At 39.6% G+C, this 27,776-nt stretch overlaps 2 protein-coding genes across 2 annotated transcripts; one reads left to right on the top strand and one right to left on the bottom strand.

Annotated features, from left to right (window-relative positions):
• Positions 1-190: 190 nt before the first annotated feature.
• On the top strand, positions 191-15,184 carry LOC148737156 (uncharacterized). The gene is made up of 10 exons (XM_088749271.1): positions 191-365; positions 7,797-7,933; positions 8,231-8,723; positions 8,836-8,883; positions 9,306-9,485; positions 10,135-10,399; positions 11,868-12,043; positions 12,459-12,588; positions 13,233-13,404; positions 13,920-15,184. Exons 1-10 carry the CDS (start codon positions 191-193, stop codon positions 14,121-14,123), a joined length of 1,980 nt encoding a protein of 659 aa, XP_088605397.1. The 3' UTR covers positions 14,124-15,184.
• On the bottom strand, positions 15,157-27,776 carry LOC148737155 (replication factor C subunit 1-like). Its single transcript, XM_088747276.1, has 15 exons — positions 27,633-27,776; positions 26,595-26,774; positions 25,557-25,806; positions 24,541-24,687; positions 23,358-23,576; positions 22,508-22,593; positions 21,893-22,030; positions 21,225-21,320; positions 20,471-20,569; positions 19,734-19,885; positions 18,796-18,913; positions 18,089-18,234; positions 17,534-17,615; positions 16,751-16,894; positions 15,157-16,497 (listed from the first exon to the last, which is right to left on the bottom strand). The coding sequence occupies exons 1-15, from the start codon at positions 27,759-27,761 to the stop codon at positions 16,186-16,188; spliced, it is 2,298 nt and encodes a 765-aa protein (XP_088603402.1). The 5' UTR covers positions 27,762-27,776; the 3' UTR covers positions 15,157-16,185.

Here is a 27,776-nt window from a genome sequence, read left to right as displayed (position 1 = left end):
AAATACGAGTAAAAAAATTCCAAAAATCGAAGGGGTTAACATCCTATTAAAAACAAAATTTCGCTTTTGTTTACTAAAAAAATCTTAATATATTCATTGTATTTCAGGTGGTGGTGGTGGCGGATTTTACTCCAGTGGAAGAAGTGGAGAAAACTTTAATGGAACCAAAGGATTTGGTGGAGAAGGTGGTATGGGGTTTATTCAGGGAGGGGTGGGTGGAAGAGCCTGGGTTTATGATGTCGATGGTGGGTTTGGTGGAGGTGGTGGAGGTTATGGATATGGAAGAGGAGGAGTAGGAGGAGGAGGAGGAGGAGGAGGGTACTCTGGGGGAAGCAGTGGAAATGGTGGTCATGATACCTGTGGGGGTGGGGGAGGCTCTTACAACGATGGAAACAACCAGGACAATGAATGTTGTTACAACAACGCTGGTCATGGTCAAGTGACTATTACGTTCCTGGAGTAAAAAAAGTTTATCTACTGTGGTGATAATAGCATTACCATTTAGCTTTTATTGATTGGCATTCTAACCGACTGATAGCATTCAGTTAAAAGGCCAAATAAAGTTTAACTGTTTAATTATTTAACCCTTTGTGAAACACAAACGTCACCCATTTTATTTTTCACTTGGTTTACTTTCAGCCATTATTTCTTTCGGTCATTTATTCATTGGGGTCGACGATGTGGGAGGGGAGGGCGAAGGGAAAGTGGTGCAAATAGCCAACAATCTAATCGGTACTTTATATCAGTAAATGCATATCTTAATTAGAAAATTATCTTTCAAAAGTATTTTATGACCAGAGTTTTTATGTTTGATCAACAACCAACCAATAAGGCTTTTCTATTTAAATACGACTTGACAATGATGATAATATAGAGAGTGTTCAATTACTAAGTATCTCCCAGGGGATATAACTGTCACTATCAGTCCTACTCGGCCAAACAGATTCTTAATTGTGTCTGATCAAAAATTGGGCGCTATTTTTTTTCGTTTGATCATAAACTGAATCTTAGTTGTTACTTTTTAATGTGGATTGAAATCAAGATCGGTCTGATATAAAAAATCAAAAGGTGAACGTTGTTCTTTTTTTTTTTTTGTTTCCTTTCTGTATGGGACTGTATGCCTCCATGATGTTTAGAGAAATTGTCAGTTAAATGTCGAAAGTATTTCGGGATTGCATTAGCTTTGCTTTACTTCGCTCTGTGATCTGTCCAGAAAACTCGTGTCACTCTCTCAACCAATCAGATGCAAAACTAAAACCAATCACGACTTGGTCAACAGCGTTTTCCCGCGCTTTAGGCAGCTCGGCTGTTTTTACTTTTTCATTAAGTGTTAAAGGTATAGTTTCTCTTATTTCTGGTTGACCATTGTGATCTCTTTGGTTTTTCTTCTACGGTACTCACTCGAATAGCGCTCTAAACCTTGAAAAAAAAGGGTCTTATCTATAGTTCAAAAGTCAAATACGGAGATTTTTTTTTCAGAAATCGAGTCTCACTTGTTATACCTTTTCACCCTAACCATGTAGAAAGATCCCACTGTCGCACAGACCGATCATCACATTGTGCAACTTAAAATTTTGGAAACAATTCCAGATGATTATATGTTCTGGAAGCTTCGGTTTGAGTATTGCCTGTTCGTTCATATCAATCCTTCGATAAGAGTCTTCACTGACCTTCTTTCACCGATGTTCAATGAGATCAGCGAAGATTTGAGGTCAAGCAGTAAAGACGCCTTTTTTTTAACAGTCTGGAATTAGACTGGTATAACAACAAATTGGTATAACAACAGCAAAATCAAATGAATCGCCACGGCAACTTTGTAAATTTACTTGTGAAATTGTAAAGTATGGACCAGAATTATTAGGAAGTATTTACAGGTATTTCATTTTACGACAGTTGTTAAAAGGTACTGCTTGTTTTGTATTAAATGGTCCTGTTTAATGTATGAGTTATAGGTATTTCTTAATCATTTGAAGAACGGACTACTATTCCCTTTGTTTCTGTAATAATAATCTATATCATATGCTTTGACAGTCTGTTCTGAATCTAAACAAAAACACGCTATGTATTTCGTAGAGGTACCGCTTGTGATACACAGAAAGATATCGTTGCCATCAGCCTAAAAGGTGTCTGGTTGACCTATGGCCTTTCCGTTGAGTTCTGATTTCTTTTAGACACTAACTAACGAAGAGACCACGGGCTCTTACAGTGAGCTAATAACATGAGGAAAAAAACATTTTCTCATAAAGATCTTGAAAGTGTCAAAGGGTTTCATGAAATGGCAGCGATGTCGATCTGTGGTGGGACATCACTTACGTTCATTATTAAAGAATATGTTGTTAAATACACAAATACGAGGTTATTACGTCATATTACCAAGTAAACTTTCATTCAAAGCTGTTGCTACATCGTAGTAAATACTGGAAACTTAGTGCAAAGCTATTAATAAAAAAAGGTTCTCCAGTGTATTGTTTGTGAATTTCATGATATTGTAATGAGAATATTTCAAATTTCCTCATATGTGCGGGCTAATAAAGCGATGTTTTCGATTTAAAAACACGAAAAAATAAAGAATAATAGCAAAGGGACGAATAAAGAAACGAAACCTTGACAAACTGATACATTTAATTCGATGCGGGAGGGCGGGGGAGAAGAGGGTAAGGCGAGGGGGAGGGTGGGGGGGAAGAGGGGAGGGCGGGGGAAAGAGGGAGGGTGGGGAGAGAGGGAAGGGCGGGGGAAAGAGGGGAGGGCAAGGGAGAGGGGGGGCTGGAAAAGGAAGGGAGGGCGGGGGAGGGCGGGGGGAGAGCGGGGAGAGGGGGGAGGGCGGGGGAGAGAGGGGAGGGGGGAGAGGGGGCAGGGCGGGGAGGGGGGAGGGCGGGGAGAGGGGGAGGGGTGAGGCTGGGGGAAGGGGGAGGGGATTACCTATATTTTGAAGCAACCGCTCTAAGTTATAACTGTGAGAAAAGCGGGGGACTGATAGAATCAAAACATACACTTGTGATGACAACATCGACAAGGAAAATGACTTGACATGTGCGAGACAGACTGTGGTTGTATCGGACATGTACTCGATAAACGGTCGTTGTCGCACTCATTTACTTCATTCTCTAATGTCCTTGGATAGAAAAAAGTCAACTGAAAAAAGATCACAAAACGCTAACTGATTCGACGTATTTAGCTTTAGAAACGTAACAGGATACTGGAAAGCGAAACATCATAAAATGAATATACTTAACAATATTTGCGGCTCTAGTTCTCAAGAAGATATCCAAACACGTGTGTTCACTAACTCGACTGATCTGTTAACTAATCACGTTTCATATACTGTAATATGATAAAGATTATGACGTCATGGTAACACAGACACTATCCGGTGGAAAACTAAGCCCATGAAAATATAAGTGTTAACTCTAATGCTTATAACTCGTGGAAGGACGAAAATCCTTAAGGAGAAAACGAAATGGAAAATCAGAGTTTTGGAGGATTGCAGGCTCAGTTAGACTGTAAACGAATCATCCGGTAATACAACTTGAACACAACTAACACTCTTCTAGTATATGTAGTTTCGTGTTTAAAAACAAAAAAGAACAAAACAGGTTTGATGAAATTAAACTTAAAAATGCATCCAACGTGACATTACTATTAAAATTCATACAAATCCTGACGATGTCAGAGCGACTGCGATCACGCTGAGGTACATCGCGGTTCAGCTCATCATGGTGATCTCCGGTCCTTGCAATGAAGCAAGCCTCAGAAATAACATCGGCCTTCCTTTGGGTAAACTGAAATATAGACTAGAATAATTGATGTGGACAACAAAAGAGTAGAATGCTCTACTTCTGTACAACTTGGCCTGCTAAGGCGTACACGTTTGTAGATTTCGAGTGTGTCGTTAGAACACCTGATCATAGATTCTAGAACTTAGGAAAAAGTTCTACAAGTTGTGTAAATTTTTGAAGCTTCGGGACTAATTGGGTTTAAAGAACAGAGAAAAAAATCGGTGTTTTTGTAAAACAAAATTGTAAAAGTACTAAGAAGTCGTTTTTTCAGTATCATAGAATTATAGAACCACAATTATTGTTCGCCCGAGGTCCGAGGTCGTGGCAGTACGGGCCGAGCGAAGCGACCTTGGGCCAATATTCCCCAGCACGACTCAAGCAAGCGAGGTTACCAAACTTTTTTTATGTTCTGTGTATGTTTATATTTTGAGTCTGCCGGTTTTCGCGAACAAAAATACGCAGCTTATGACCATTTCAGTGGAAACAGTCTGTATAGCTGCATCCCGACGGTCAGAGATTTACCTCTGGACTACCTTGCCATATGAAAATATTGCATAAACTAAAACCATGTCAGAGAAAATGTTGTTCTTCATCGTGGATTTGTTGATAAATGAACGTTTAATCATTTGTCTCATAATGTAATATAAGGCTATCGATTATATTGACCGCGACGTCCTGACCGCCACACTGCTAGGAGGGTCTGGATGGGGAGGGGGGGTGGGTACGAATGTCCGGTTGTCAGTTAAAATTTCCGCCATTTGTCAGTTGTCAGTTAAATGACTGTTAATGATTAACTTGGCAAGTTAATTATTACTTTCCGACCCTATAATTTTAGCTGAAAAGCACATATATATAGCGTACACTCGAAAATTTAGTCGAAAACTGATACAATGAGGACTACCTTTCCTTAGTACTGGAATGAAATAAGATCTTTCAAATGACTTTCAGTCATTGTTTAAGTCAGTCACGACTCTTCTGAAAACAAACTTCCGTTTTCCCGTGCAATCATCAGAAAGAAAACAAAACTTGTGAAGAGTCCTCTAGCATAATATATTGGATTTATGTTTTGTTTTACAAAGCTTCGGTTGCGGTTCGCTCCGATGAAATGATTGGAAAGGAACGTTCTTTTGTGTACTTTTCAACTAGGTTATTAGAGAAAGCGTAACTAAGAAACCCAGGCGAAAATGGGCGCGAACTGGCCGCCCAGATCTAGAAACCGTAATTGGGGTAATATCTTCATCCTCTTGGTCAGAAACGGTCGTTTTCTGAGTCTGTGTCATATTCGTCTGCGTGTGTTCGCACCATCAGCAGCTGACACTTCGACGATACAGTTGTAAACAAATGTGATATCTGTTACATTCCCACCTTTCGCAGTAGCTTGAACAGCTCCTTTGTTGCTGCTGAACCGTACTGACTGATCTCCCGAGTTGAAATCGTTACCTATTCCCGCCAACAAGTCCACTTTCGTGGAATCTTGTTGCTCCGTGTAAACGGCCGGTGGTAAAGCCCCTGCCCTGCCCTTGGTGGTTTCCTCCCGAACTGTCCTTTGCCTTAAGGGACGATATTTCTCCAAAAATTCTTTCATAGCACTTTCAATCTCGGGGTCGATCTCTACTTAAGGTAGAGGTCGCATAAAGTTTACATTTGCAAACTCCGGGCTGGTCTGAGGGTCAGGATAGTAGGATTTTTCATGAATACTTGGCTGCCCATTTCGTTACTCTCTTCAACGACTCCTTGGTAATTAATCCAAAGTCTTGGAAATACTGTAATGAGGTGAAGGTCTCATGCTTAAAATGTGAAACTGCATGTAGATTCTCCACAACTGTTGTGAGTAATGTGCTCAATTCAATATCTTGGAGATAATCGTTGTTAATTGAAGCTATGCTGTTGTGCAGGCGGTGCATTCCTTCTTCGAGAAGTTTAAGTGAGACTTGAGTTTTATGAGACACATAAGATTTTACTTTAGCCATTAGGACTGAATAGACTTTATATGCTGTTACTTCAGTTTTAAGTTTATTTACTTTAATTAACTTTAATTTTGAATTTCCTCTCACTTTGTTAAGCGCCTAGATCTATCATTGGATAGGCGCTATATAGATATCATTATTTTTATTATTATTATTATTATTATTATTAAATTTTTCACAGTCACTTTAGCTATGTCATTATAATCTACAGAAAGCATAATTTACATGAATTCAAGAATGAGAAAATTCTGACGGTGCTTATAAGTCGACATCTAATGGGCGTTTTATGATAAAGAGTAGGCTATTAACTGATATAAATCTACCAATACCAACCACTCCAATACATACTGTTTAATTCGCTTCCTGTTCCAGCCAGCATGGTAGGAAGCTCCAAATTCCATTGCTCGTCGGTAGTTAGCGCAAAATCATATCGCATTTGCCGCTTGATTTCGGAGCCATGTGATAAAGATTTACATCCAAATCTCCGAGGCCATATTTACTAGACAAGTCCTTTAGACCAAGAAACGAAGTAGGGTGCTTTATCAGCGCCAGTGCGGTTTTAACATCTTTGATAGGAATGCGGCTTCTTTGACGCTCCAATGTCGTTTCCGACTTAATTCAGTAAAAGCTTACAACAGCTCTTAAAATACCAGCATTCACGGCCATCGCGTAAGTTGACGATCGAGTTGGGTATCAAAGACCATATAACTGATATGTGACACATGACCTTCATGTGGATGGCACATGCGGTAATTATTAACGAAATAGGACACTCTGGCGTACTCCTACTGATATGTAATGGAAAATGTACTTTCTTTGAACACAATAGATCAACTGTCCTTACCTTACATCCAGTTTTTAGGATACCAAGGGCGATCCGGGCTTTTGTCAGTTGTAAGTAAAAGCCCACCACAAATGTCAGTTGTCAGTTAGTTTTTCAGCGATTTGTCAGTTGTCAGTTAAAATGTTGCCATTTGTCAGTGGTCAGTTAACCCCATCCAGACCCTCTGCTAGTCTTCGGAAGTTAAGCAATTAAGAAACAATTTTCAAATTTCTTTGAAGAGTTCTCTTCTTTTCTTAGTAACAAATTATGGTAGCCACTGACACGACATAAGAAATGTCAAGTTTATGTCATTTTCACGTCAATGTCATGGACTTGGGTAGTGAATCGCAAAAAAGTCATTTCTTGCAATGATGTCATAATGGGGTGAATTTAATTCTACTATTTTTTAGTCAATCACTTCTTACTCACAAATTTTGGCCGAAACTGCCCCAGCATTTCTTACTTTACCCTCCATTACCTTTCTTTTTATGATAACACTTCGTTACATCGAAACAATGGAAACAACTTGTCGTAAGGCGTACGGTATGTCACGAGTTTTGTCACCTGTTTTATTGTTTGAGATCCTCGCAATTTTGGCGACAACAGGTAAGTCAAAATGTTTGTTTGTTTGTTGGTTTTTTTCCGTAAACACTCTTATGCTTAATCAGGAAATAATTTCGTCTTTTAGAAAATATTGTGGGTTAATTGTGATGATATCTCAGGTCAGGTACACAGAGGAGGTGGCAAGATTTACCGAACTAAACTGATTCTGCGAGTTACTCTCAGGGAAGTAGCGAATCCCTCTCTTGACTTACTTCTTCGTTTCCTTTTCGTTTCTTTTGCGCTTCCCGTAACTTCTTATTGGAATGCTTGAGTCATAGGAGGCCAACATTAAACGACAAAGTAGCTTTAACGGGAGTAGGTTGGAATTCGCATAGAATGGCTCTGTTTGGAACTCTGTGGCGTGCTGTTGGGGCTAGACTTTCTACTTTTACGGTTCTTCTCTTCTCACAGGGCCCAGTTGTTTGAGGGCTCATTAGCACTCAGCCAGGATTTAATTTTAATCCGGTTTCTTTATCCTTTTGTTCAAAGCCTTTCTCGGATAATTTTCTCTATTCTTTTAAGAGCATCCAATCGTCAAATTTCCGACAAAAATAACTGTACTGAATTTTTCATGTAAAAGCTTTGATATCTTAAATCAGATTTTAATATTATGATTTTGTTTTACAGTTAGCTGTAAGCAGTATTTTGAGGATGGCTTTGAACGTGATGGAGTTTACCGGCTGCATTTGGATGGACCCTGCACAAAGCCAGTCAAAACAATTTGTGATCAATCCAGAAGGTTTGGCGGGGGATGGACTTTATTGGTAAATCTGCCATTCCAATCCGTATCATTTGATTGTACAGAAAGGCTGCTCCGATTCTTACAACGTTACGGGTCACTTTTTTGTTGATCTGGTTAACCAGATCTCACAAATTGACCACTTAATGTTTTACTAAGGGGAACACGACACAAAGTTAATCGCAATTGTAAATGAGTCGGACGAGAAATTACCTTTCATTTCTCTACGTTTTCAACTGCTTTAATACGCTCTATTTGAGTGAATTTGAAAGATAAAAAGCAAAACGATTTTTTAATCTAAAACCGTACGTACGATACACAGATACAAGCACTCACCAACAAGGGTTGGAATGAAAGAACAGTCCTCCAGCGAAATGCGTACGCACTGGCAGGTAAGCTCAGATGGGCAGACTTTTCCATTTTAGGAAAAGCTGACATCATCAAGGATGATTCGACCAATAACAGCCCGTTCCTGTATCGACTCGATGCAATTCAGCCAGGATGCTGGGGTGGAATTTGGCAAGCTCCGACTCACTACACCTTCACTGGAAACTTTCCTAATCAAACAGACGTTATGATGGTTAAACGATTTAACGACTGGTCGAGTGGAGAGTTTGCCATAAGCAATCGAATGCCTTGGTTCCCAAGGCGAAATCGATTGGCATTACTTACAACGAGTGATTCGTCTGTGGGACATATACCCTGGGGGACCTTTGTGGCACCACAAAAATGGCCCTTTCTTCCTTCTCCATGGATTTCTGGCAAAATGGCCTTTCCCAGGAGAAAATGGTATTGGCTAAAGGAGCTAAGACAAGGCAGGTTTATTGTTTGAGTTTTTTAGTGCACTAAGGATGTGGTATACCAAGTAGAGACGCAGTTTACATCTTACTTCTATGCCGAACTAAGCTTTGATTTTATATCTCTCAGATTACAAGGAACCAGACCTCATTTGCCCAATAGAGACACCACTGCCAGGTAAAGATAAGATAAGAACTTGGGTATCAGTTTGTGTCTTGCTCTCTTCGGAAGATTCACTGTAGAGGTAAACTGTTTCAAACTCCACACATGTATAAGTGTTAGCGCCCTGGAGAAGTGGGGGGGGAGGGGAGGGGGTGGGAGGACTTAGAGGATCACATGATTCTCAGAGAAACTGAGGGGGGTCAGTCGTCAACAGAGTATAAAGGGGGGGGGACTAGAGAAAATTGACTACCGATGGGAGATCATTAGAATAATACAGGGAGGAGAGAGGAGGGGGGTTAATTATAACACAACCACAAAACATCTGTCTCCCCACCCTCGAGTGATAGATACTGACCGGTCTATTTCAGATGTAAGTTATTAAAAGTTCTCTGTTTTCTGACCCAATACTTATGGATAATATCATATGACTACTTGAGTCAACGGTGGTTACAGCTTTTGGTCAGCGTGGAGCGTTTGTAGCAAGACCTGTTCAACCGGTTACAAAGTCAAAGCGAGGTACTGCAACAATCCACGACCTGCGAACGGTGGAAAAGACTGCTCAGAGCTGGGACCCTCGCGTGAAACTCTCTTGTGCAAGCCATGGCCCCCTTGCGGTGGTAGGCTTATTATTCGCTGTCTTACTAGCGAGTTTTCTCTGCGTGAATCAAAATTACCCTCGCTGGTTACATATCCTTTGCATGCAGTCTGTCACTAATTCTGTGTGACGCAGATGAAAGAGCCCATGTTCATGACTGTTCTGAACTAGCATCGACATCTCACGTTTCCTGGTTATCACTTAAAGGCAACTTGAAGCAGTTAATTTTTTTCAGCTTCGTAACTGAGTGATGGTGTTTGGTAAATTATACCAAGAGCTCGAAATTTGCATTTAATGTGATAGTTGACGAGGAAGGCACCCGAATAAACTTTGAGCATATAAATCGAGAACGAATGATCAATCGCAATCGAGCAAAACTGAACAGCATGAGTCTTGTTTTTTTCCTTTTTCATTTTGTAACAGCACACTAATCGGGCTGTTTATTTGATTCCCATCTACTAAAGGAGTAGATATCCAAGAGCTTAGCCAATCAGATCACAGCAACTGTGACAAAAGGCATATAGATTTAGATAGACTCAAAGACAGACAGACGATACACAGACCAGATGACGGGAGGTTGGAGGAGGGAGGAAGGGCTGGAAACGATGTGTGGTAGGCTAGTCGGATAGACGAAAAGATGGATGAAAAGAAGATTTTTTCCTTTTGTTCAGGTTTTCCAAAGCACAGTCCACTAAGAAGCCCGAATGGACTATGTATCAGCCCCAAATCCCACTCATGTGTTGTCAATGAATCAGAAACTCTAGTATTTGACACAGACTGTTTAAGTGACTCGTCATGGTTTCTTCTACTCAAGGATGGCTCCCTTCAGCACGCATGCTCTGAAATGTGCGTCAAGCCAATGATTAATGACAGCGTACCAACTGAGGGGACCCCTGTCGGGTTGTCGTTTAGTGCTTGCGATGATAAAACACACAGGTGAAGATTGACGCTCAAAGAGTTTCTCTTCAACTTTTACAACCTAACCTCAGTATGCATATTCTCCATACTGGTACAATGAATTTATGAAAGTTCATATATTTTGAACTGCGGTTATAGATACGTATGATGCACGATCCTCGCAGTAGAGAGCGCTATATATGCAGTAGCGAAAATAAGACCTGAATTTCATATATTCATTGTATCTGATTTATCATCACGGGTTTATTACGAATCAACTTAACGGCCTGCTCCCAGTTGGCTTGTTAGCTCAATTGGTAGAGCGCTGAATTAGTTTCGCAGAGGTCAGTGGTTCGAATCCCGTACAGGCCTGATTTTTTTCAGGTCTGATTTTCGCTATTGCATAAATAGCGCTCTCTACTGCGAGGATCGTGCATCATACGTAGTCTCCATACTGTTGTCTACATTTTCTAAGGTGCTGGCAAGGAGAGTTAGTTTAGCAATCCGAGCCTCTGGTTGGTGATCATTTCCTTTATTTTCGTGAACTTACTGAGTGATTCAGGGGTGATATTGTAAGGAAAAATAAGATTTTGACTCTTAGGGATCCAAGGGTTTAATTCAAGTTTGAAAAACTGATGCATAATTATATTTAACTAAAAAGCAGGAAAACAAAAACCTCATCAGATATCGATAAAGGGGGCAAGTTTCTGATTAAAAACTGTGGTGCTGCGCGCGTCGGTGGGGGTAAGAAGGTAATTTATGTTTTATCATCTAAGTTGATAATGTAAGTTGGCCACCGTGAAGAGTTTAAAAGCTAACATTTCGAGCGTTAGCCCTTCGTGAGAGCGAAACTCTTAACGATAGCTAATTTACATTATCCGACTCAGTTGATAAAAATTACTGTGTTACTCCCACTGAAGCAGCACCACAGTTTCTTCAGAATCTTGCCACCCTTATCAGATATGGTCATATTCCACCATCAGTAAGCAGTGTTTTCAGTGCACTGTCAAAAGCCAACCAGATGTGTTTTTTCTCTCTTCTTAACCATGTATTTTATTGAGATTTTTTAGCTCATCCTCGGTGTAAAAACCTGTGAAGTTCACGAGTGACGTAAAACAAAGACAACAAATCATCATAAACAATAGCGTACAGCCAAACAATACCTCATGAAACAAAGAAAACCTCGTCAGGTTTTTACACCGAGGATGACCCGATTTTTTCTCCTTAATGGTGAAGAATTTCTTGACACTGCTCCCCAGGGAGAGGCTTGTGTGTTTCTTCTCAAAGTTTCAATGCATTATCCAGCAAACAGCTAAAAAAAAATACACCCAACCAAACAGAAAGGGTGGAAAATTTCCTTTTTGTTATCGCCGTCTCACCCTCTGGAAGTCGCTCTTAGTAAAATGTACTACTAATTCCATTTCCCTAAAACTACTGGCAAGCTTAAACAACAGTTTTCGCAGAGCCGAGAGAAAATAGTATCATTTAAGTTTTAATTTTGAATTAGATTTCAAAAGACCAGTGGAATGGCTTATGGGAAGGCAATCAAGTACAGCCCTGGTGGATTGTGCCTGCAGTCTGTCAGTGGTAATATTCCAGAGAAAGGAGACGTGGTAGCATTAGGCAGGAAATGTGTCGAGGGATCTGACGCTTTTAAACGAGTTTACACATTTCCAAATCCAGGTAAAAATGTGTTTATTTTTTCTTGCATCATCTTTTAATGTCTTGTTATAGAAGGTTTCGGATCTTTCCTCTATGAAATTTTTATACACCAATATTGAAAGGTTTTGTTTTGCAGTGTGCAAATTAGCGCTATCAAAAATATTACTTGTCGGTTTTCACTCTGATTGCAAGATAATTTGGTTTTCAACAGAGTTAAGACAGTAATCTAAATTGGCAGCGGTAAAGAGTCTCTAATGCTTGCAGTCAAGCTCTAGCCCTTCGTTACAGCGACTGATTGTTCAAGTTGCCGACTTTTTCTCTTTATTGACTATTTTTTCTCTTCAACGCTGCGAGAGATGGAAAAAGCTCGGCGCTATTCATGGTTAATAAGAATTCACTTTATCATTCATGTCTTAGTTTTGTCTTGAACCTTCAGACTGCAGTTATGGTTTACAGACCGGTTTACTGAGTGACTCTCAACTTTACAGCAGCTCTGCATTAGGCGAGAGTTATACGGCATCCTACGGAAGGCTTCGAAACAGAACAAGTGCTTGGTGTCCAAATGGGTATGATTAAAGCTCTCTCTTCCGAAAGGCATAGAAATGCAAATACTGTATACTGAAAAACTTCGGTATTATAAAAGGATTTCCAGCCCTGAGAAAGCCGACACAACGCAAGGGTAAAATGACGGCATTTTTCACGTGTTTCATATCGCCAGTCAACTGCTAACACGTCACTCACCCTTCGCGCCACTTTGTCAGGTTGACGAATGAATGGCACACCGTTTACAATTTTCAATCCAAGGTCGATTATCCAAAATTTCTCGGATTGTGGCCTATGGTCTTAATACGATAAAAAAAAAAAAAAATCACACAAGGTTACTCGTAGATATAGGATTTCTCTTCTTGTGTTCAACTCGATATCTCAGTCATTCGCTATACTATTTCATGAGATACTTTGTATATACCGAGTTGAACGCTCGACGAAAAATTCCCTACTACCTTGTACTCAGGTACTACTTTTTTGTTAACTTATGTCGATCTTACAACCATCTCCACTAAGCCAATGCAGACTTTCATTTCGTCTGTCAATCCATGCACATAACGCAGAAAAATATTCTTAAAGATCGTTCAAATTCCTCTATGCCCTGACTGCTTTCCTTATGGAAAAAAATGCATGTAATCAACATGCAAACTCCCTTATCTTTCAGCGATAATGCCGAACCATATTTTCAAGTAGACTTGGGTTACGCTGATGAAATAAAAGGCATGGCCATTCAAGGTCAGGAGACTAAATATTGGCTCGTGCGCAAATTTACTCTGAGTTTCAGCATGGATGGTAGCACGTGGTTTAACTACACCGAAAACGGACTGGGAACTAAGGTAGAAGGAATGATGTAATCTTAACTATTCTGTGATCAGTGTCTGTATTTAACGCCTCGCTTCAAACCTTTGCCGTTTTTTGTTTCTGTTCAAATGGAGCAGTTTTCAGTCGCGTTTCGAGAACCCAAAACCAAAACAGGCAATCGGAGGGAACCTCGATGTCATCATTTGGCAGTTAAAGCTCCAAGTAGAAACAAGAAGACTTCACGAAAGGCAAGAGAACGCTTGCCATGACGAAACCATGATTGGTTTTGTTTGCTATATATCAGAACTGTGCCACGCTACTACTTTAATGTCCGCTGAGAGAAATACCCTTCTTTAGGCGAGATGCTGTTCAAATTGTAACACGATCTTTTGCAGCTGAAATGAAATGAATTATGTCGAAATGTTTCTTTGCAAACTTTTTTTTTTTTTTTATAGATAAAAAAGGTAACTGGAAAGGCTTCCCCATCATAGAAATGAAAAATAACAGAATCGTACGCTCTGTTCTATTCTCTCATTTGATCACATTTCAGGTGTTCAGTGGGTCCTCTCACCCATTGCTTGTAAAGCCCAATACAATAGAACCGTCTGTGACAGCTCGATTTGTACGAATCAACCCAGTTCAGTGGTACGGTAAGCCCTGTCTTAGAGTGGAGTTGTACAGATGTTCACTTCGAAATGGTAAGAACGCTTATCCTGAAGACAATTTCTGTTCCACGAAACGACTTGCTGATTAGAAGTCGTTCTTTTCGCTGATAGAATAGCTTAGGCGAGAGTAAAATCAGTTTAGGAGGGGAAAGAATAAACGCCTACAGTGACTGAGCATTAGGCTAAAATAATTATTCACCTCAAAGTCGTTAAAAAGCAGGGGACGCTTAACTTCACTTTGATGAGTAAGATAGATTCAGCGATATCCTACAAACCCCACAACGCTCATATCACGACATTATTTGGTGATCAGCAAATTGGACAGCAAATGACAGCAAAAAGGCAGTGGCATGAACTCCTCACTCCATTCTAACCTAACAAACAAACAAATAAACACAAAGAACTGGAGAAAATAAAAAAAAAAAAAAAAAAAAAAAAAAAAGATAAACAAACAAATGGAGAAGCGAACAAACCAACAATCAACAGAGCTAAAACAAAAACAGAAAAAAGAAAAAAAAAAAACGGAAAAACGCAGAAACAAACAAAAACAAAACAAACTACAGGTTAACGCTGTTGTTTACTTTAATTTTGTCCGTTAAATTTCAGCTGATCCTTACGAATTATAAAGACCGAGGGGTTGGACTAAATCAGAGAAACTACGGTGTATGAATTTTTGTTCCTGGTTATCCATCATGATTCTCGACACAAAACATGGATAATATCACGTTCTACGAGTTCTCTCACGTGCTTAAACGTTACGAATTCAAAAAATATAACATAAGCTGTCACAAGCATAAAAATGGAATTTTCCATACTGTGCGCTTACACCCCCTCAGGCTTGTCTGCGCTCGAGTTTTATAATCTCTTGGACAGAGTTAACCCTTTACAACCTAATATCGGCATGCATATTCTCCATACTGTTCTCTATACATTTCCTAAGGTGCTGACAAGGAGAATTTGTTTAACAATCAAGAGCTTCTTTAGTTCGTGTGATCATTTCCTCCATTCTCCTGACCTTAATGTGTGATTCAGAGGGGAAATTGTAAGGAGAAAGTAGATGTTAGTCACTCTTAGAGTTCGCACAAAGCTGAAACAGGACACGACGGAGGACTGTAAAGTACATAAAGTGGCTAAACAATTTTTTTTTTTTTTTTTTTTTAAGAAATAAAATGTTACACCAACAGAACAACGTTGTTTACGAGTCAAAGTTTTATAAAAGAAAAAAGAAATGTATGGTAGTGGTGCATGTAAAATTCATAACACCATCAAAGGTGAAAGTTGGTGTCAAGACAATAGTTATACGGTTATAAAATTCAGCCATGTTATTTTCGCGTGAGTGCTACAAAGTATTTGATGCCTCATCGCTTCGTCTTGTTTTTTTATATTTGTTGTTGTCGTTATTTTTTTAATTTTATTTTGACATTTCGAGCAGCTTTGCTCTCATCTATTTCATCCATTCAGAACTATTCAGCTGACAAAAAGAGAGAAGCGGACGCGTGAGACGGCAAAAAAAAGAAAACGAAAATTAAAAAAATTTTTGCTCCGCAAACAGAGTCAAAAGAGGGTAAAGTTAGTTAACAATTATACAGCCACCTATGTAAGTCCTGGGCGACACAAGTATGCCTCCTTGATCCCCATCACACGTGTAATTCAGGTATTTGAGTTAAAAGCGATGGTAGATTTAGACCATGGATAATGAAATCGTTTCACAAACGTCTTGCAGCTCAAATCTGAAATCACAGAAACGTACGTTTCTAAGTGGAATAGTTTTGAATAGGAATTCCCTCTCGGCATGATGCGTCGCTGTAATTTTAGCATCGGGTCTACTTTTTCATTGCTCGTGTTTTATAGTGTGCGTTGTATGTTTCGGATGACAGAGACCTCAAGCAGTCAGGAAGGCAACGCTAAGGAAGACCTGGATTAAAGAATCATACTTCTTGGTTAGAATTTCGCGGATGGCTGGATGTACACATCTTTCCAAGCAGTCAAATCGCAGAAAACAATGAAAGACACGCCTCGGCTTCCTTGAAATTTTTCACTTTTGTCATCCGCTCTAAAGCTATTATTCCATTGCTATACATTTTAAAATCGATCCTTGTCCTCCCAGTCGATTATTTTCCCAGTGAAGGTGCTCCTCCCCGCACAAACCTATCATTTTCTATTTTTTCCTCGTCCTTTTCCCTTTGATGTAGGCGCTTGTTTCTTAGCACCCTCCTTTGATTTTCCGCCTTTTGCCCCACCCCTTGCTGCTGCTTTGGCTGGTTTCTTTGACGCCTTGATCATGGGGTTATTCTCCAGATCATCGTCGTCGTCCTGTTGTTCAACCACATCTCCTTCTCCTTCTTCCTCCATCATTTGTCCGTCCTCTGCTCCGCCTTTCCGTCCCTTCTTTGGCGCCGCGCGAATGGCGTAAGGTGTCTTAAAACTTTCTTTGTTGTAGGTTCGTGTGAACGCTGCTTTCACCTAAAGAGAAATGTCATAAAAATTTCAAAGCGATTATAAATGACATTTTCCCAAGTTACTCATAAAGAACATAGAGTAATGTAGCTGGCGAGCAAGCTGCAGGGCAATTTTAAACTTGGGATTTATCACGGGAAGCTCAGAAAAAAAAAGGCAATCAGTCGTCACTGCCCCAAATACACCACGGATGACTCCACCACTGAAATCTAAACACCACGCATTTTCATGTCTTAGCGGCCAACAGGAATGCACAAACCTTTGAAGGAATCGACGCGACTGGATCTCTCTGTCCTTCAAATTGACCAACCTCAATGATAGAATCCCAGTCTTCTTTGGTTAAATCATAGTTCTCCATGACTTGAATGACACTGGACACACCAGAATTAATCTGGTCTGATTCCTAAGTGTAGAAACGGGATCAAGACAATGAGAATGAAAGAAATGATCACCAAACTAAGAATCCACGATTGTCTAACGAATTCTCCTTCTTAGTGCCAAAGAAAATGCGGAGAGTATGGAAAAAAAATTATATATTATATATATATTTTCCTCCCACAATATATACTTCGCTCTACTTCTATGTATTGAGCACTGTTCTACGAAAATCAAGTCACACTTTATATATATATTTATATATATAGATTAGGATGTAAATGGTTAGTAAACAGTAATGAGATGACAGTTCCAAGAACGTGTTAAAATAAATCAGACTAATTGCTTGGTCAATCCATTAATGAATAGTCCATTTTACAGTTAAATGCTTGGCTGCCAAGCCTTTGAAAAGAATTGAGGCCAAGGGTGACCTGGTTATAATAAAAACGTTGGTGATTTTCTAATGTAAATTACTTTGTTATCCTGCTAGCCAGATACTGATCTCTATCAAAACAAGGTCATCTCCGGCCTCACTCCAAATCAAAGGCTTGGCAACTAAGTACACAACTGTCAATTGGCCTATTAGTTGATTGTTTGATAAATTGATTGATTGATTGATTTTCAAGTGAGCAAGTTCACACCAGAAACGAGTTTCCGTCGAACATACCTGAGTCATAAGCGGCCTGGTGAGGACTTTTCTGAGATAAGGAATGTAGTCCATGTTCATTGACAACTTGCTTCCGGATGTGCTAAAAAATATCAATAAACATTAAAATACGAAAAAATACAAAAAAGAAAAAAAAATGAATAAATAAATAAAATCAAATGCAATGATAACAATAACAATACGTATTACTACTACTAGTAATAATAATGACAACGAATAATGATACTGATAATGATAACAATGATAATACGAATTTAGGAGTGAGAAAGGCTTTGGTTTTGCTTTGATGCTTAATGCAGACTGCTAAAAAAGCAAACACACAACACAAACAAAAAACAACGACCACAACAATAACAGCCAAAACCTTTTGTACCGAATACACGTACAACGCGTCTTAATTATTTGCGTTTTCTCGCACTTCAGGAAATTTTCCAGTTTCTACTTCCGCGTCTAATTGGCTACCTTTGATTACTCTCTTTGATTCTGAGAGTTTACTACGATAACCCGATGGAAATGCTCTTTATTACACTGGTCACATTCCACAAATACCCTTACCTCAATCGCATGTGACCCTTCAATTCTTGAAGCATGCGGTCTAGCCTGCCATATTTGGAATTTTTTCCCAGCCACTGAGGAAACTCGATCCTCTGACCCATTCCCCCGCTTATAAAGGTTGACGGGATCACACACGAAAACATGGCCTGAAAAAAATCCAGCAGCGCTAAATCAACACTAAGGTCAAACTGGAATGTTACTTGGCTGCTACTTTTAATTCTTATGGGCATTTATTGAGCGAGTATAAGCATGACAGAGAGGTTCGCGCTATTCCTCTCTGCCTTAACCATTTAACCTCTTAAGAGCGACTTACATCTAATTTCTCATTACAATATCGCCCCTGAATCACACATTAAGGTCAGGAGAATAAAGGAAATGATCACCAATTAAAAACGTTCTAGATTGCTGGACCAATTCTCCTTAGCACCTTGTATGGGAACATATCCTACTAATGTTAGGGGAAAAAAGGGTTAAGCGGGCAACACGAACCAAGGAATTTATACTTCTCGGTATGTTGCGAATTTATGCCTAGTGTGTGTGTGTGTGTGTGTGTGTGTGTGTGTGTGTGTGTGGGGGGGGGGGGGGGTGGCATTTCTCCTACGCCAGCTACGCGGGTTAGTTCCCTGTGGATGAACGACAAGAGCGACAGGGATTGTAATAAAAACCCAAATCACGAAGGCAAAATTTTGTCAAGCGCCATCTCGTACCTGCATGGGTAACATGGACCAGTTGCCTCCTTGCCTGATGAGTTTTTCGACCAAATCTCCATCACAAATGGAGTCGGCTGTCTGACTAACGAGTGACAGCGTTTTCTTTATATCACCACTAGATAAGGCAATCACGCATGGAAAAAAAAAAAAAAAAAAAAAAAAAAAAAAAACATAAGAATAACATCGAAATTACGAATCAATCCACTTTCGTAAGTACTCTTTAACGAGGATGTGTCTTTTCCCTAAATGAACTTATTAGTTAACCTAAAAAGTTTCAATGAATGGTTGGTAAATGACTGACTTGCTTCAAACATTCAGTTCGTAAAACAGAACGAAGTAGTAAAGGCGCCATAGAAGTGGCCGAGCGAAAACGAGGGAGGTTTGGGTCGTTCTCGACCAGACCTAATCCAATCCCTCCTGCTTTCTTTACTCTTCAAAGCTCAAAGCGCGGAAAAACGCAGTCGCGGTGGGTTTAAGTTTTGAATCTGACTGGTTGAGAGGATAACGTGAGTTTTCTGGACCAATAATTATAATTATTGGTCCAGAAACTTTATTTAAGGAGGGTAACACATAACAGTAATTCGACTGATGAACTTGTAGCCCTCAAATAAATCAAACAAAGATTTTAAATAAACATGAAGTGCATGAAAAATCCCCACTGGAAGGAGGCAGACCAGTAGGCTATTTACGCAGCCGAGGAGTTAAACTCGGGGCAACCGAGAACAAATCCAGCGGGTAGAGGGTGGAGGACTCGAACCCGGGCCGCCGGATTACAAGTCCAAAATACCCTAACCACTCGGCCACGCCGCTCCTTAATTCAATCACAAAGCGGAGTGGAGCAATACCATAAAAATCCCGAATTACTTTCGGAAGTGAATTGAAAATTGCTCTAATAACTTGAAGCGAATAACAAAAGTACTGAGATCTCAACTCACCGGCCCTGGCCTGGTTCAACCATGAGGTAATTTTCTTGCATAAAGAGAGGCATCATGGAGTAATCACAAAAGAACATGTCCGATTTTTCAATCAAGTTCATCTTCGAACTTTCAGCTCCAGAGAGAAGTCTCCTCACGGCATCAAATGCACCCTGACGATCAAAAGGCCTCCTGTCACTTTTTTTCTAAACCATGCAACTGTTATATATGACTTTAAACCAACCTGTAATCCAACAAGCTGCTACCGTTTGGGCCGCAATGGTCACCGGTAAAAAATAAAGGCGACTAGATCTGCAGGGTAAGTCGTGAGGCTTGAGTCGTGGATTGTCTTCTGCGAATCGACTTCCGATGAGACGAATCGACTCAACTTATCGAGTAGACCCGTGCGAATCGTGTCGATTCGTCAACATTTTCTACCCCTGCATTTTTTATAATTTTCTGACGATGGACTTTCAGTCGTTTCACGCCTTAAGAATGTGAAAGGTTCATGTTATCATTTTCTCATATATGACACTCATTTTCACTCATTACTCACGCCCCTCGACTTCCGTTAACACACGGTTCAACTTCCGTCGAACCATGGTACTCATTTTCACATATTACTTATGCCTCTCGACTTCCGGTGTGACGATTCGTCAACGACCGTAGACGAATCGCAACGGTTTAGACATGGACAGAATGTTATCTTAAACAAATACAATAAATAATTTATCACCATTCGATGATAAACTTCTTACCATTTTGATGTCTTTTTGCGCTTTAGCAGCCTCTTCCTTTGCCTGGTCATAGTTAAGCGACTTTTCTTTAGCTGTCCACATTGATAAGTTATGAAGAACCTGCGGCAAAAACCATTTTCAATCTAATTGAATCCTGTATATCCTGAACTCCCCTAATTCGTTAACTTTTCCCTCCCTGTTATTACTTCTTTAGTATTTTTTTTCATTTTCTCGCATTTGAAGAAAGTTTAGCTCAGCACAAAGGCAAACATACAAACATACAAACAAACCAGAAGGAAAAAACAAAACCAAAACAAAACAACACCAAAACATCCACAGCAACAACAAAAACAACAACAAAAAACAAAAAACAAAAAACGCGAGCAAACAATCACGAGATCACTATTTTAAGTCTTGAGCAACGGTGAACACTTTGGAACCCCCATACTAACCACTATAGAAATCTCCCTCTTAAACAATCCCTCCCCCCCCTCTTGTTTGCCTAGAACTTCAGGTTTTCAACACACACCTTTCTTCTTCAATATGCTATTTTCTCACCCGCTTCCATATCAAAAGCTCTACAATGGAAGTTCCATTGTTCTTTGTTTAGGCTATGTCACTATGTAGCATAAAAATATACTACTTTGAAACACAGTATCAACTTACTTTTGATCGGTGCTCGGGTGGGAGAGAGTCTCGCTAAATTGTGCTTGGTAGTTGAATGCAAAAAAGCAGCTCTATCCATATGTCAGTGGAGTTAATTTTGTCAATTTACCTGTCGAACATCCTGGTTTGCGCCCACGATAATTTGCTCCATGGCCTGGGGTGGTATCTTGAGTCCTTCCTTAAATGCTATGCTCATCATGGCTCCCTGAAAAACAAACACATCTTTGATTCTCCATTTATATGTAAGATCAGACTTGAAGGCCGACACTTTCAAAACGAACATGTATCCCGCAGTAGGAGACTTTGTAGTTTAGTTTATCAACAGAGTTGACATTGCAAACTGCCCACCGAAGAGACCTTCTGGTGCTCACGTTTAGAGCGTTAGCCTTTCGTCAGAGTTTCATTATAGCTTCATATTTCGCTTTGACGAAGGCTTTGAGACATGTGTTTGAAATCGTTAAGTCTAAATACAAACTCCCACAGCGATCGCATTCGTGTGAGAGTACACGCATTTCCGCGCAGTCAACTACAAAAGACGAATCAAAATACAGGCGTGTAAACCACTACACGCACATAACTACACGCACTGGAAGCACGTGTAATTCCCACGAATTACACACGCGCGTGGGGGTGTTGTAATACACGAGAGCAGTACTGTTTATTCCTAACTTCAAATTCTTTACTGAGAAAGACGATATAATAATATGAATTCTGCATGCAGGCGTACACCAAACAAACAACCAAACAGACAAAAAAAAACGGCACGCTTGGTATTACCTTGATCTGTTCAACCCGAGGTCTCTGAAATCTCAAATCAAAACAGTAATTTGCCAAGCTGCGTATTTTTGAACTGTTCCTTTCATTACACATGCAGATGACGGGTATCTTTGAGTTCTTTATCAGCGATATGAGTTCCTGTTCAATAAATGGAATTAACAGTAATTTTTTTGTCAAAGGTTGCTTTTTTCCAAAGTGAAGAACAAGAAGACAAATCAAAGTTTGAAACAATGACTTCAATAGCCCATTTCCGAAATACCCTTGGCCTCTTTTTCAAAGCGGTCCTGGTACTCATCCTTTCCCTGTAAGTTTTCATTTGCATGAATATTAAACTCACTTCCGCATGAATAGTTGAGTACCAGGCCTCGTTTTGAAAATGAGGCCAAAGGTAATTCGGACAAAAATAATACAGCAACAGCAAAATAGCAACAACAAAAAGCAAAGAGAAACATACAAAAAAAAATCAAGTAAGAACAAATCTGAAAACAAACACACAAACAAAAACCAAATACAAGGAAAAAGCACAAACACACAAACAAAAAGCAAAAACAAGGAAAAAGCACAAACACAGAAACAAACAAAACAGGTAAAAATCATGATATTTTCCCCCCATACCTGCATGCCTCCCCTATCCTCGTTGCCAGCCATTCCATCAACTTCATCCATAAGGAGAACATGTTTACTGGGGTCTGCTTTATGACCTGACGCAACAAAAAAAAAAAAAAGAAGCCGCATGTTAAGCACTTCGTCCTTCACTATTGCTCTGCGTGCAATAATAAAATAGCTTTATTGACACTGCGGATCGACCCTCGATTCGTGACCTTCGACTCTCGACACTCGATATCTCGAACCTGGACTCTCGATACCCGATACTCGACACTCGATATCTCGAACCTGGACTCTCGATACCCGATACTCGACACTCGATATCTCGAACCTGGACTCTCGATACCCGATACTCGACACTCGATATCTCGAACCTGGACTCTCCATACCCGATACTCGACACTCGATATCTCGAACCTGGACTCTCCATACCCGATACTCGATACCCGATACTCGACACTCGATATCTCGATCCTCGATTCTCGATAGTTTCGAGTATCAGAGATCGAGTTTCTAGTCGAGACTGTCAACTTACTTTTGAGAGGAACTGTACAATAGTGCAGTGTACAGTTGAGAACAAAACAATTGACACGCACATACAAAGCATGCTAAAATAAAGATAGTTTGCATGTGTTTATTAGAATGATACATTTTAGGTTACCATAATAACTCATTCATGTACAGTGCAGCAAAAAGGTGAAATTAAGAAAATGATGCAGTGAAGTCAGTTTAGTAAGAAAAGGTAATTTGGTTTTATCAACTTAGTTAATAATGTAAATTGGCCACCGTAAAGAGTTTAAAAGCTGACGTTTCGAGCGTTCGCCCTTCGTCATTCCAAATCTTACAGAAATTTTGCTACCTGTTAGAAAACCATCCATGGTTTTATTGCTTAATGACTGAGATATATGTTCCTCCAAAGTCTTTTTGTTCCGTGTGTCACTGGCATTCATTTCAATGTAAGAAAAACCAAGCTCCTCACAAACCAGTGTTGCTGTTGTTGTTTTACCAACTCCTGGAGAACCAGACAGAAGAGCTGCCTTAAAGGACGATCCATCTTGATCTTTCTTGAAAAACGAAGCTGTAGAAGAAAAAAAAGGAACTGAATTAAAACTGTTATCCATTTACTATATTGTGCTTGTAATTTGAGCAAATGCCCCTTCTTAGAATGTTTAACATAAATTATGCGGGCCTATTTTGCGAGTGATAAGCAACATCATTGAACAAGGGATTTAGTATTCCACTATTGCTTCTGTTTCTAATATCATAACTTCTCGTTTATGAAACACTTTTTAGTTCTAAGGCCTGATCTCAGCATCTTATCGATCGCATAAGGTGAGCGGAAAGACGAAACTTAGAAAAAAACAAACAAAAAAACAAAAAGCAATAGCGTGTTCTTTGTGAGCAAGGGAAAATCTTGATACTCTTAAAAAGTTTATTCCTTAAAGGGTTAAGCCAAAAAAAAAAAAAAAATTGTAAGGAGAAATTCAGTCTTGATCACTGATGGGAGTTGAAGGGTAAAGAGACAGAAAGCCAATCTGTTTGAAGCTTATCCAAGTTCAAGTAGCATCAGGTATGTTACAGTATATCTATACTTCCCTCTAGACAAGGTTGCTCTTTCCGCATCAAGTTACCTTCCAGGGCTCGACACCAAAGGTAGCCCACTAGCCACAGACAATAGTAGAAATTCAGTTTTGGCTACTGGTTTTCAATTTCCATTAGCCAGTTTGGCAAGTAAACAAACTGAAATTGTCGTAACATCTAAAAACATCTAAGATGTCACTGGCCACTTGGCTAGTAAGTTGAAAAGAAGTTAGTGTCAAGCCCTGCCATCCCTAACATTTCATCTGCTTCCTCTGAGTTTTTGCCTGAACCACTTCCATTCTTTGCGAAAGAGAGGCATTTTGAGAGTGAAGCACCTTACCCAAGAATACATCACAATCACGTGGGTTGGGCTTGGAGTACAACCTTTTGATCCTTCGTTGAGCAAGTTACATGACACAGGATGTTGTACACAGAACGCCTAGAATTAGATGCACACTCACATTTAGAGGCTGGTTTCTTTCTGTTCTTTTCCCAGTCTCTCAGCCAGTTCATCAGCTTTCTCATGTTGCTCTTATCACCCTGCTGACCTATAATCTGCTTTACAGCACGAGGCCGATACTTGTCCACCCACAGCAAACTTGGTTCTCCTGGATAAAGCAAACAGACAAGTAAACAAACAATAAAAGGAAACAAATGACCTTTACTATCAAAAATTTCAAAACAAACAAACAAACAGGAAAACAAACTAAACTTTGTTTAAAAAAGTGTGCAAAGATGGAAGGACAGACAATTATATGGACAGACAGCTGGACTAAGAAGTGAACTGATAGGTAAAGTGGGTGGGTGGGTGAGCTAATAAGAAAGTGGGTGAGTGACCTGAAAAAATTAATAGTTGATTAAACTGATTGGTTGGCGCTGCTGTAAGGGAACGGATGGGGATGCTGGCTAGTAAACAGACTGATAAACATTGATTGGAAGGATGAACAAGCACACACAAGAACAGACAGACAGACAGACAAACTTATAGACAGACAGACAGATAGACAGACAGAGAGAGAGATAGAAAGACAGACAGATAGACAGACATACAGATAGACAGATAGACAAACAGACAAACAAACAGACGGATAGACAAACATACAGATAGACAGATAGACAAACAGACAGACAGATAGAAAGACAGACAGACAGACAAACACAGACCCATAGATGGTAGGATGGAAAAATGAGCAAACTGATACATAAATGAAAAGATAAAGAGAAGGATGAATAAATGAATGATTAGCATATGTAATCAGTCATCATAGACTAGCCTATGGCTTATGTGCCACTGTTTTGGTACAGCACATACTTAAAAGTCATTAGCAACTTACACCTGAACACACACAAGAAAGAGCCTAGAAAGTATTTGCTAAATGTAACTACCATACAATAGGATATTAATTTTTACTGGTGAGGAAATTTCCATTGAAATTATGCCCCTGTTGTAATTGTTGAAAGAATTCGCAGCACCCACCTTTCAGCGCAGGTGATGATGATGGTGTTTGTGTCGCTGGAGAAGTCACAGATCTTTCACTCAGTTGTGACAAATCACCTTCAGAGTGATCTTTTCCTTGGCTGAGTGCCTCCATTGGTTCAGCTTTCTCCTTCTTCTTAGACTTCTTCTCCACTCTAGGTGGTTCATAGCTGGTCGCATTACCCGGTTTTGTTCTGACAAGCTCAAACAGACCATCTTCATCTATTTGTGATGTTCCACATTGCTTAGCCTAAGAGTGAAGTACCAGAGACAAAAAAAAAACAGTGAAACCAAAGTCACAAGCTACCAATAATTCCTCAAGCTACTTCATTCAATATAAGTAAAAGTAAGTAAAGTCTGTTTACAAACCTAGTGGCCCATTAGGCCGGTGCTTAACTCCGGTTTCTGTAGCATGAAGTGACTAGGATTATTTCTACTCCCCCCTGGATGGGATGCTAGTCCATCGCAGGGTTACCTCCCAGCATTAAATTGCAGGTACCCATTTACACACCTGGGTGAAGAGAGGCACTGTGAGAGTAAAGTGTCTTGCCTAAGAACACAACACAGTGTCCCAGCCAGGGCTCAAACCCAGACCACTTGATCCGGAGTAGAGCGCACTAACCATGAGGCCACCACGCCTCCACACTTCACTTGTAGACTGTTTTAATATTCCCGAATATCTGCTTGTAAACTATAATCACCAATTTTCATGTGGTGGTGGCACAGAATTTTACATAAACTCAAAATATAATGTTCAATTGAAGGCCAATGACTTAAGGAAAAAAATTATTGAAAGTAAAAGTGTTGGGATAAAAAAAAGAGAATTTTACAAGCTACCCAATTTATCAAATGGTGAATTCCTACATAAGTTTCTGCAAAACCAACACTTTTCAAACTACTTATCAATCCTTTCTGCATGTAGCACTCAACTTCAACACACAACCTTTGGATGTCCACCGCCATAACAAATGACCTCCTTTACATTTCAATTTTGTTTCTAAAGCTCTATTTGTTTCTTTGTTTTGAACTGTCCATTACCTTAGAAAGTTTACTTTCTCCTGCATCCCGTCCCACAACGACATAGCTTGTTTTCTTGCTCACTGATTGGGTAACTTTCCCACCATATCTCTGAATCAGATCAATTGCTTCATCTCTCTCGATACTTTCTAAGACTCCAGTAATAACAAACGTCAGTCCTTCCAAACAGTTTTCTTCTCCCTAAACATTAAATCAACAAGAGTATGCATGACTCGAGGAGACATACAAAGCAAAATGAATAATTCTTTCCTTGAAGGCCTCTTAATACCTTTCAAATTGAAAAGTTAGAAGGGACAAAAAAAAATAGTACCATCTGTTGGGAAGCACCATAAACATTTGGTATCCGAGTAAAGGCACACCTACATGTACCCCACCCATGTCAGTGCATGATTTCTCAGACACTGACATTGATCCAACATTTGAAAAGAAAAACTGAGAGTAAAAGAATAAAATACATTTAATTTTTTTCCTAAATAAAACTACGAGTTTAAAACATTTTTCTGTGACATTTATTGGCAGATTTTCTAAACCAGCTTTAATTAAAATAATCTTCTTTTTCCTTTGTTGCACATCTCTGACTGGAATACAAAAGGATGGAAAACAAACCATTAGCAGGGCTCGACACTAATGGTAACCCACTAGCCACAGACTAGTAGAAATTCAGTTTTGGCTAGTGGTTTTCAATTTTCACTAGCCAGTTTGGCTAGTCAACAAACTGAAATTGTCGTAATATCTATAAACATCTAAGATGTCATTAGCCACTTGGCTAGTAAGTTGAAAAGTTAGTGTCGAGCCCTGCATTAGGAGCTTTGAGAAATGGTTGTTCAACTACCAGATGTGATTAACAGGTAACCTCTCCCTTGAATATACATACATTATCCAGCAAACTGGTTATAAGAATACTCAATAATCAAGTAGAAGTTGTCATCTTGATCTACATGACAGTGTAACACCAAAATTCTTATCACTGAGTTAAAGTAAAATGAGTGACAGCTAGAAAAGAGAATTAACAATTAGATCATGGACTTTCTAACCCACCTGAGGAATTTCCTTTGATCCAAGGGCCCTTGGACCATCTCTTGCCATAAAACTACGGTAGCCAGATTTCTTCTTTTCCAAAGAAGGAGGTACTTCATCTACCTCCTCTGCTCGTGACAACTTTGGCATTCCCTTGGTTGGAGT

Source organism: Stylophora pistillata, chromosome 2 (assembly GCF_964205215.1).
Source record: "Stylophora pistillata chromosome 2, jaStyPist1.2, whole genome shotgun sequence".
In the NCBI taxonomy this organism is placed as follows: domain Eukaryota; kingdom Metazoa; phylum Cnidaria; class Anthozoa; order Scleractinia; family Pocilloporidae; genus Stylophora; species Stylophora pistillata.
Note: the sequence above shows the minus strand (reverse complement) of the source record. Positions and strands in the feature narration are given on the sequence as shown.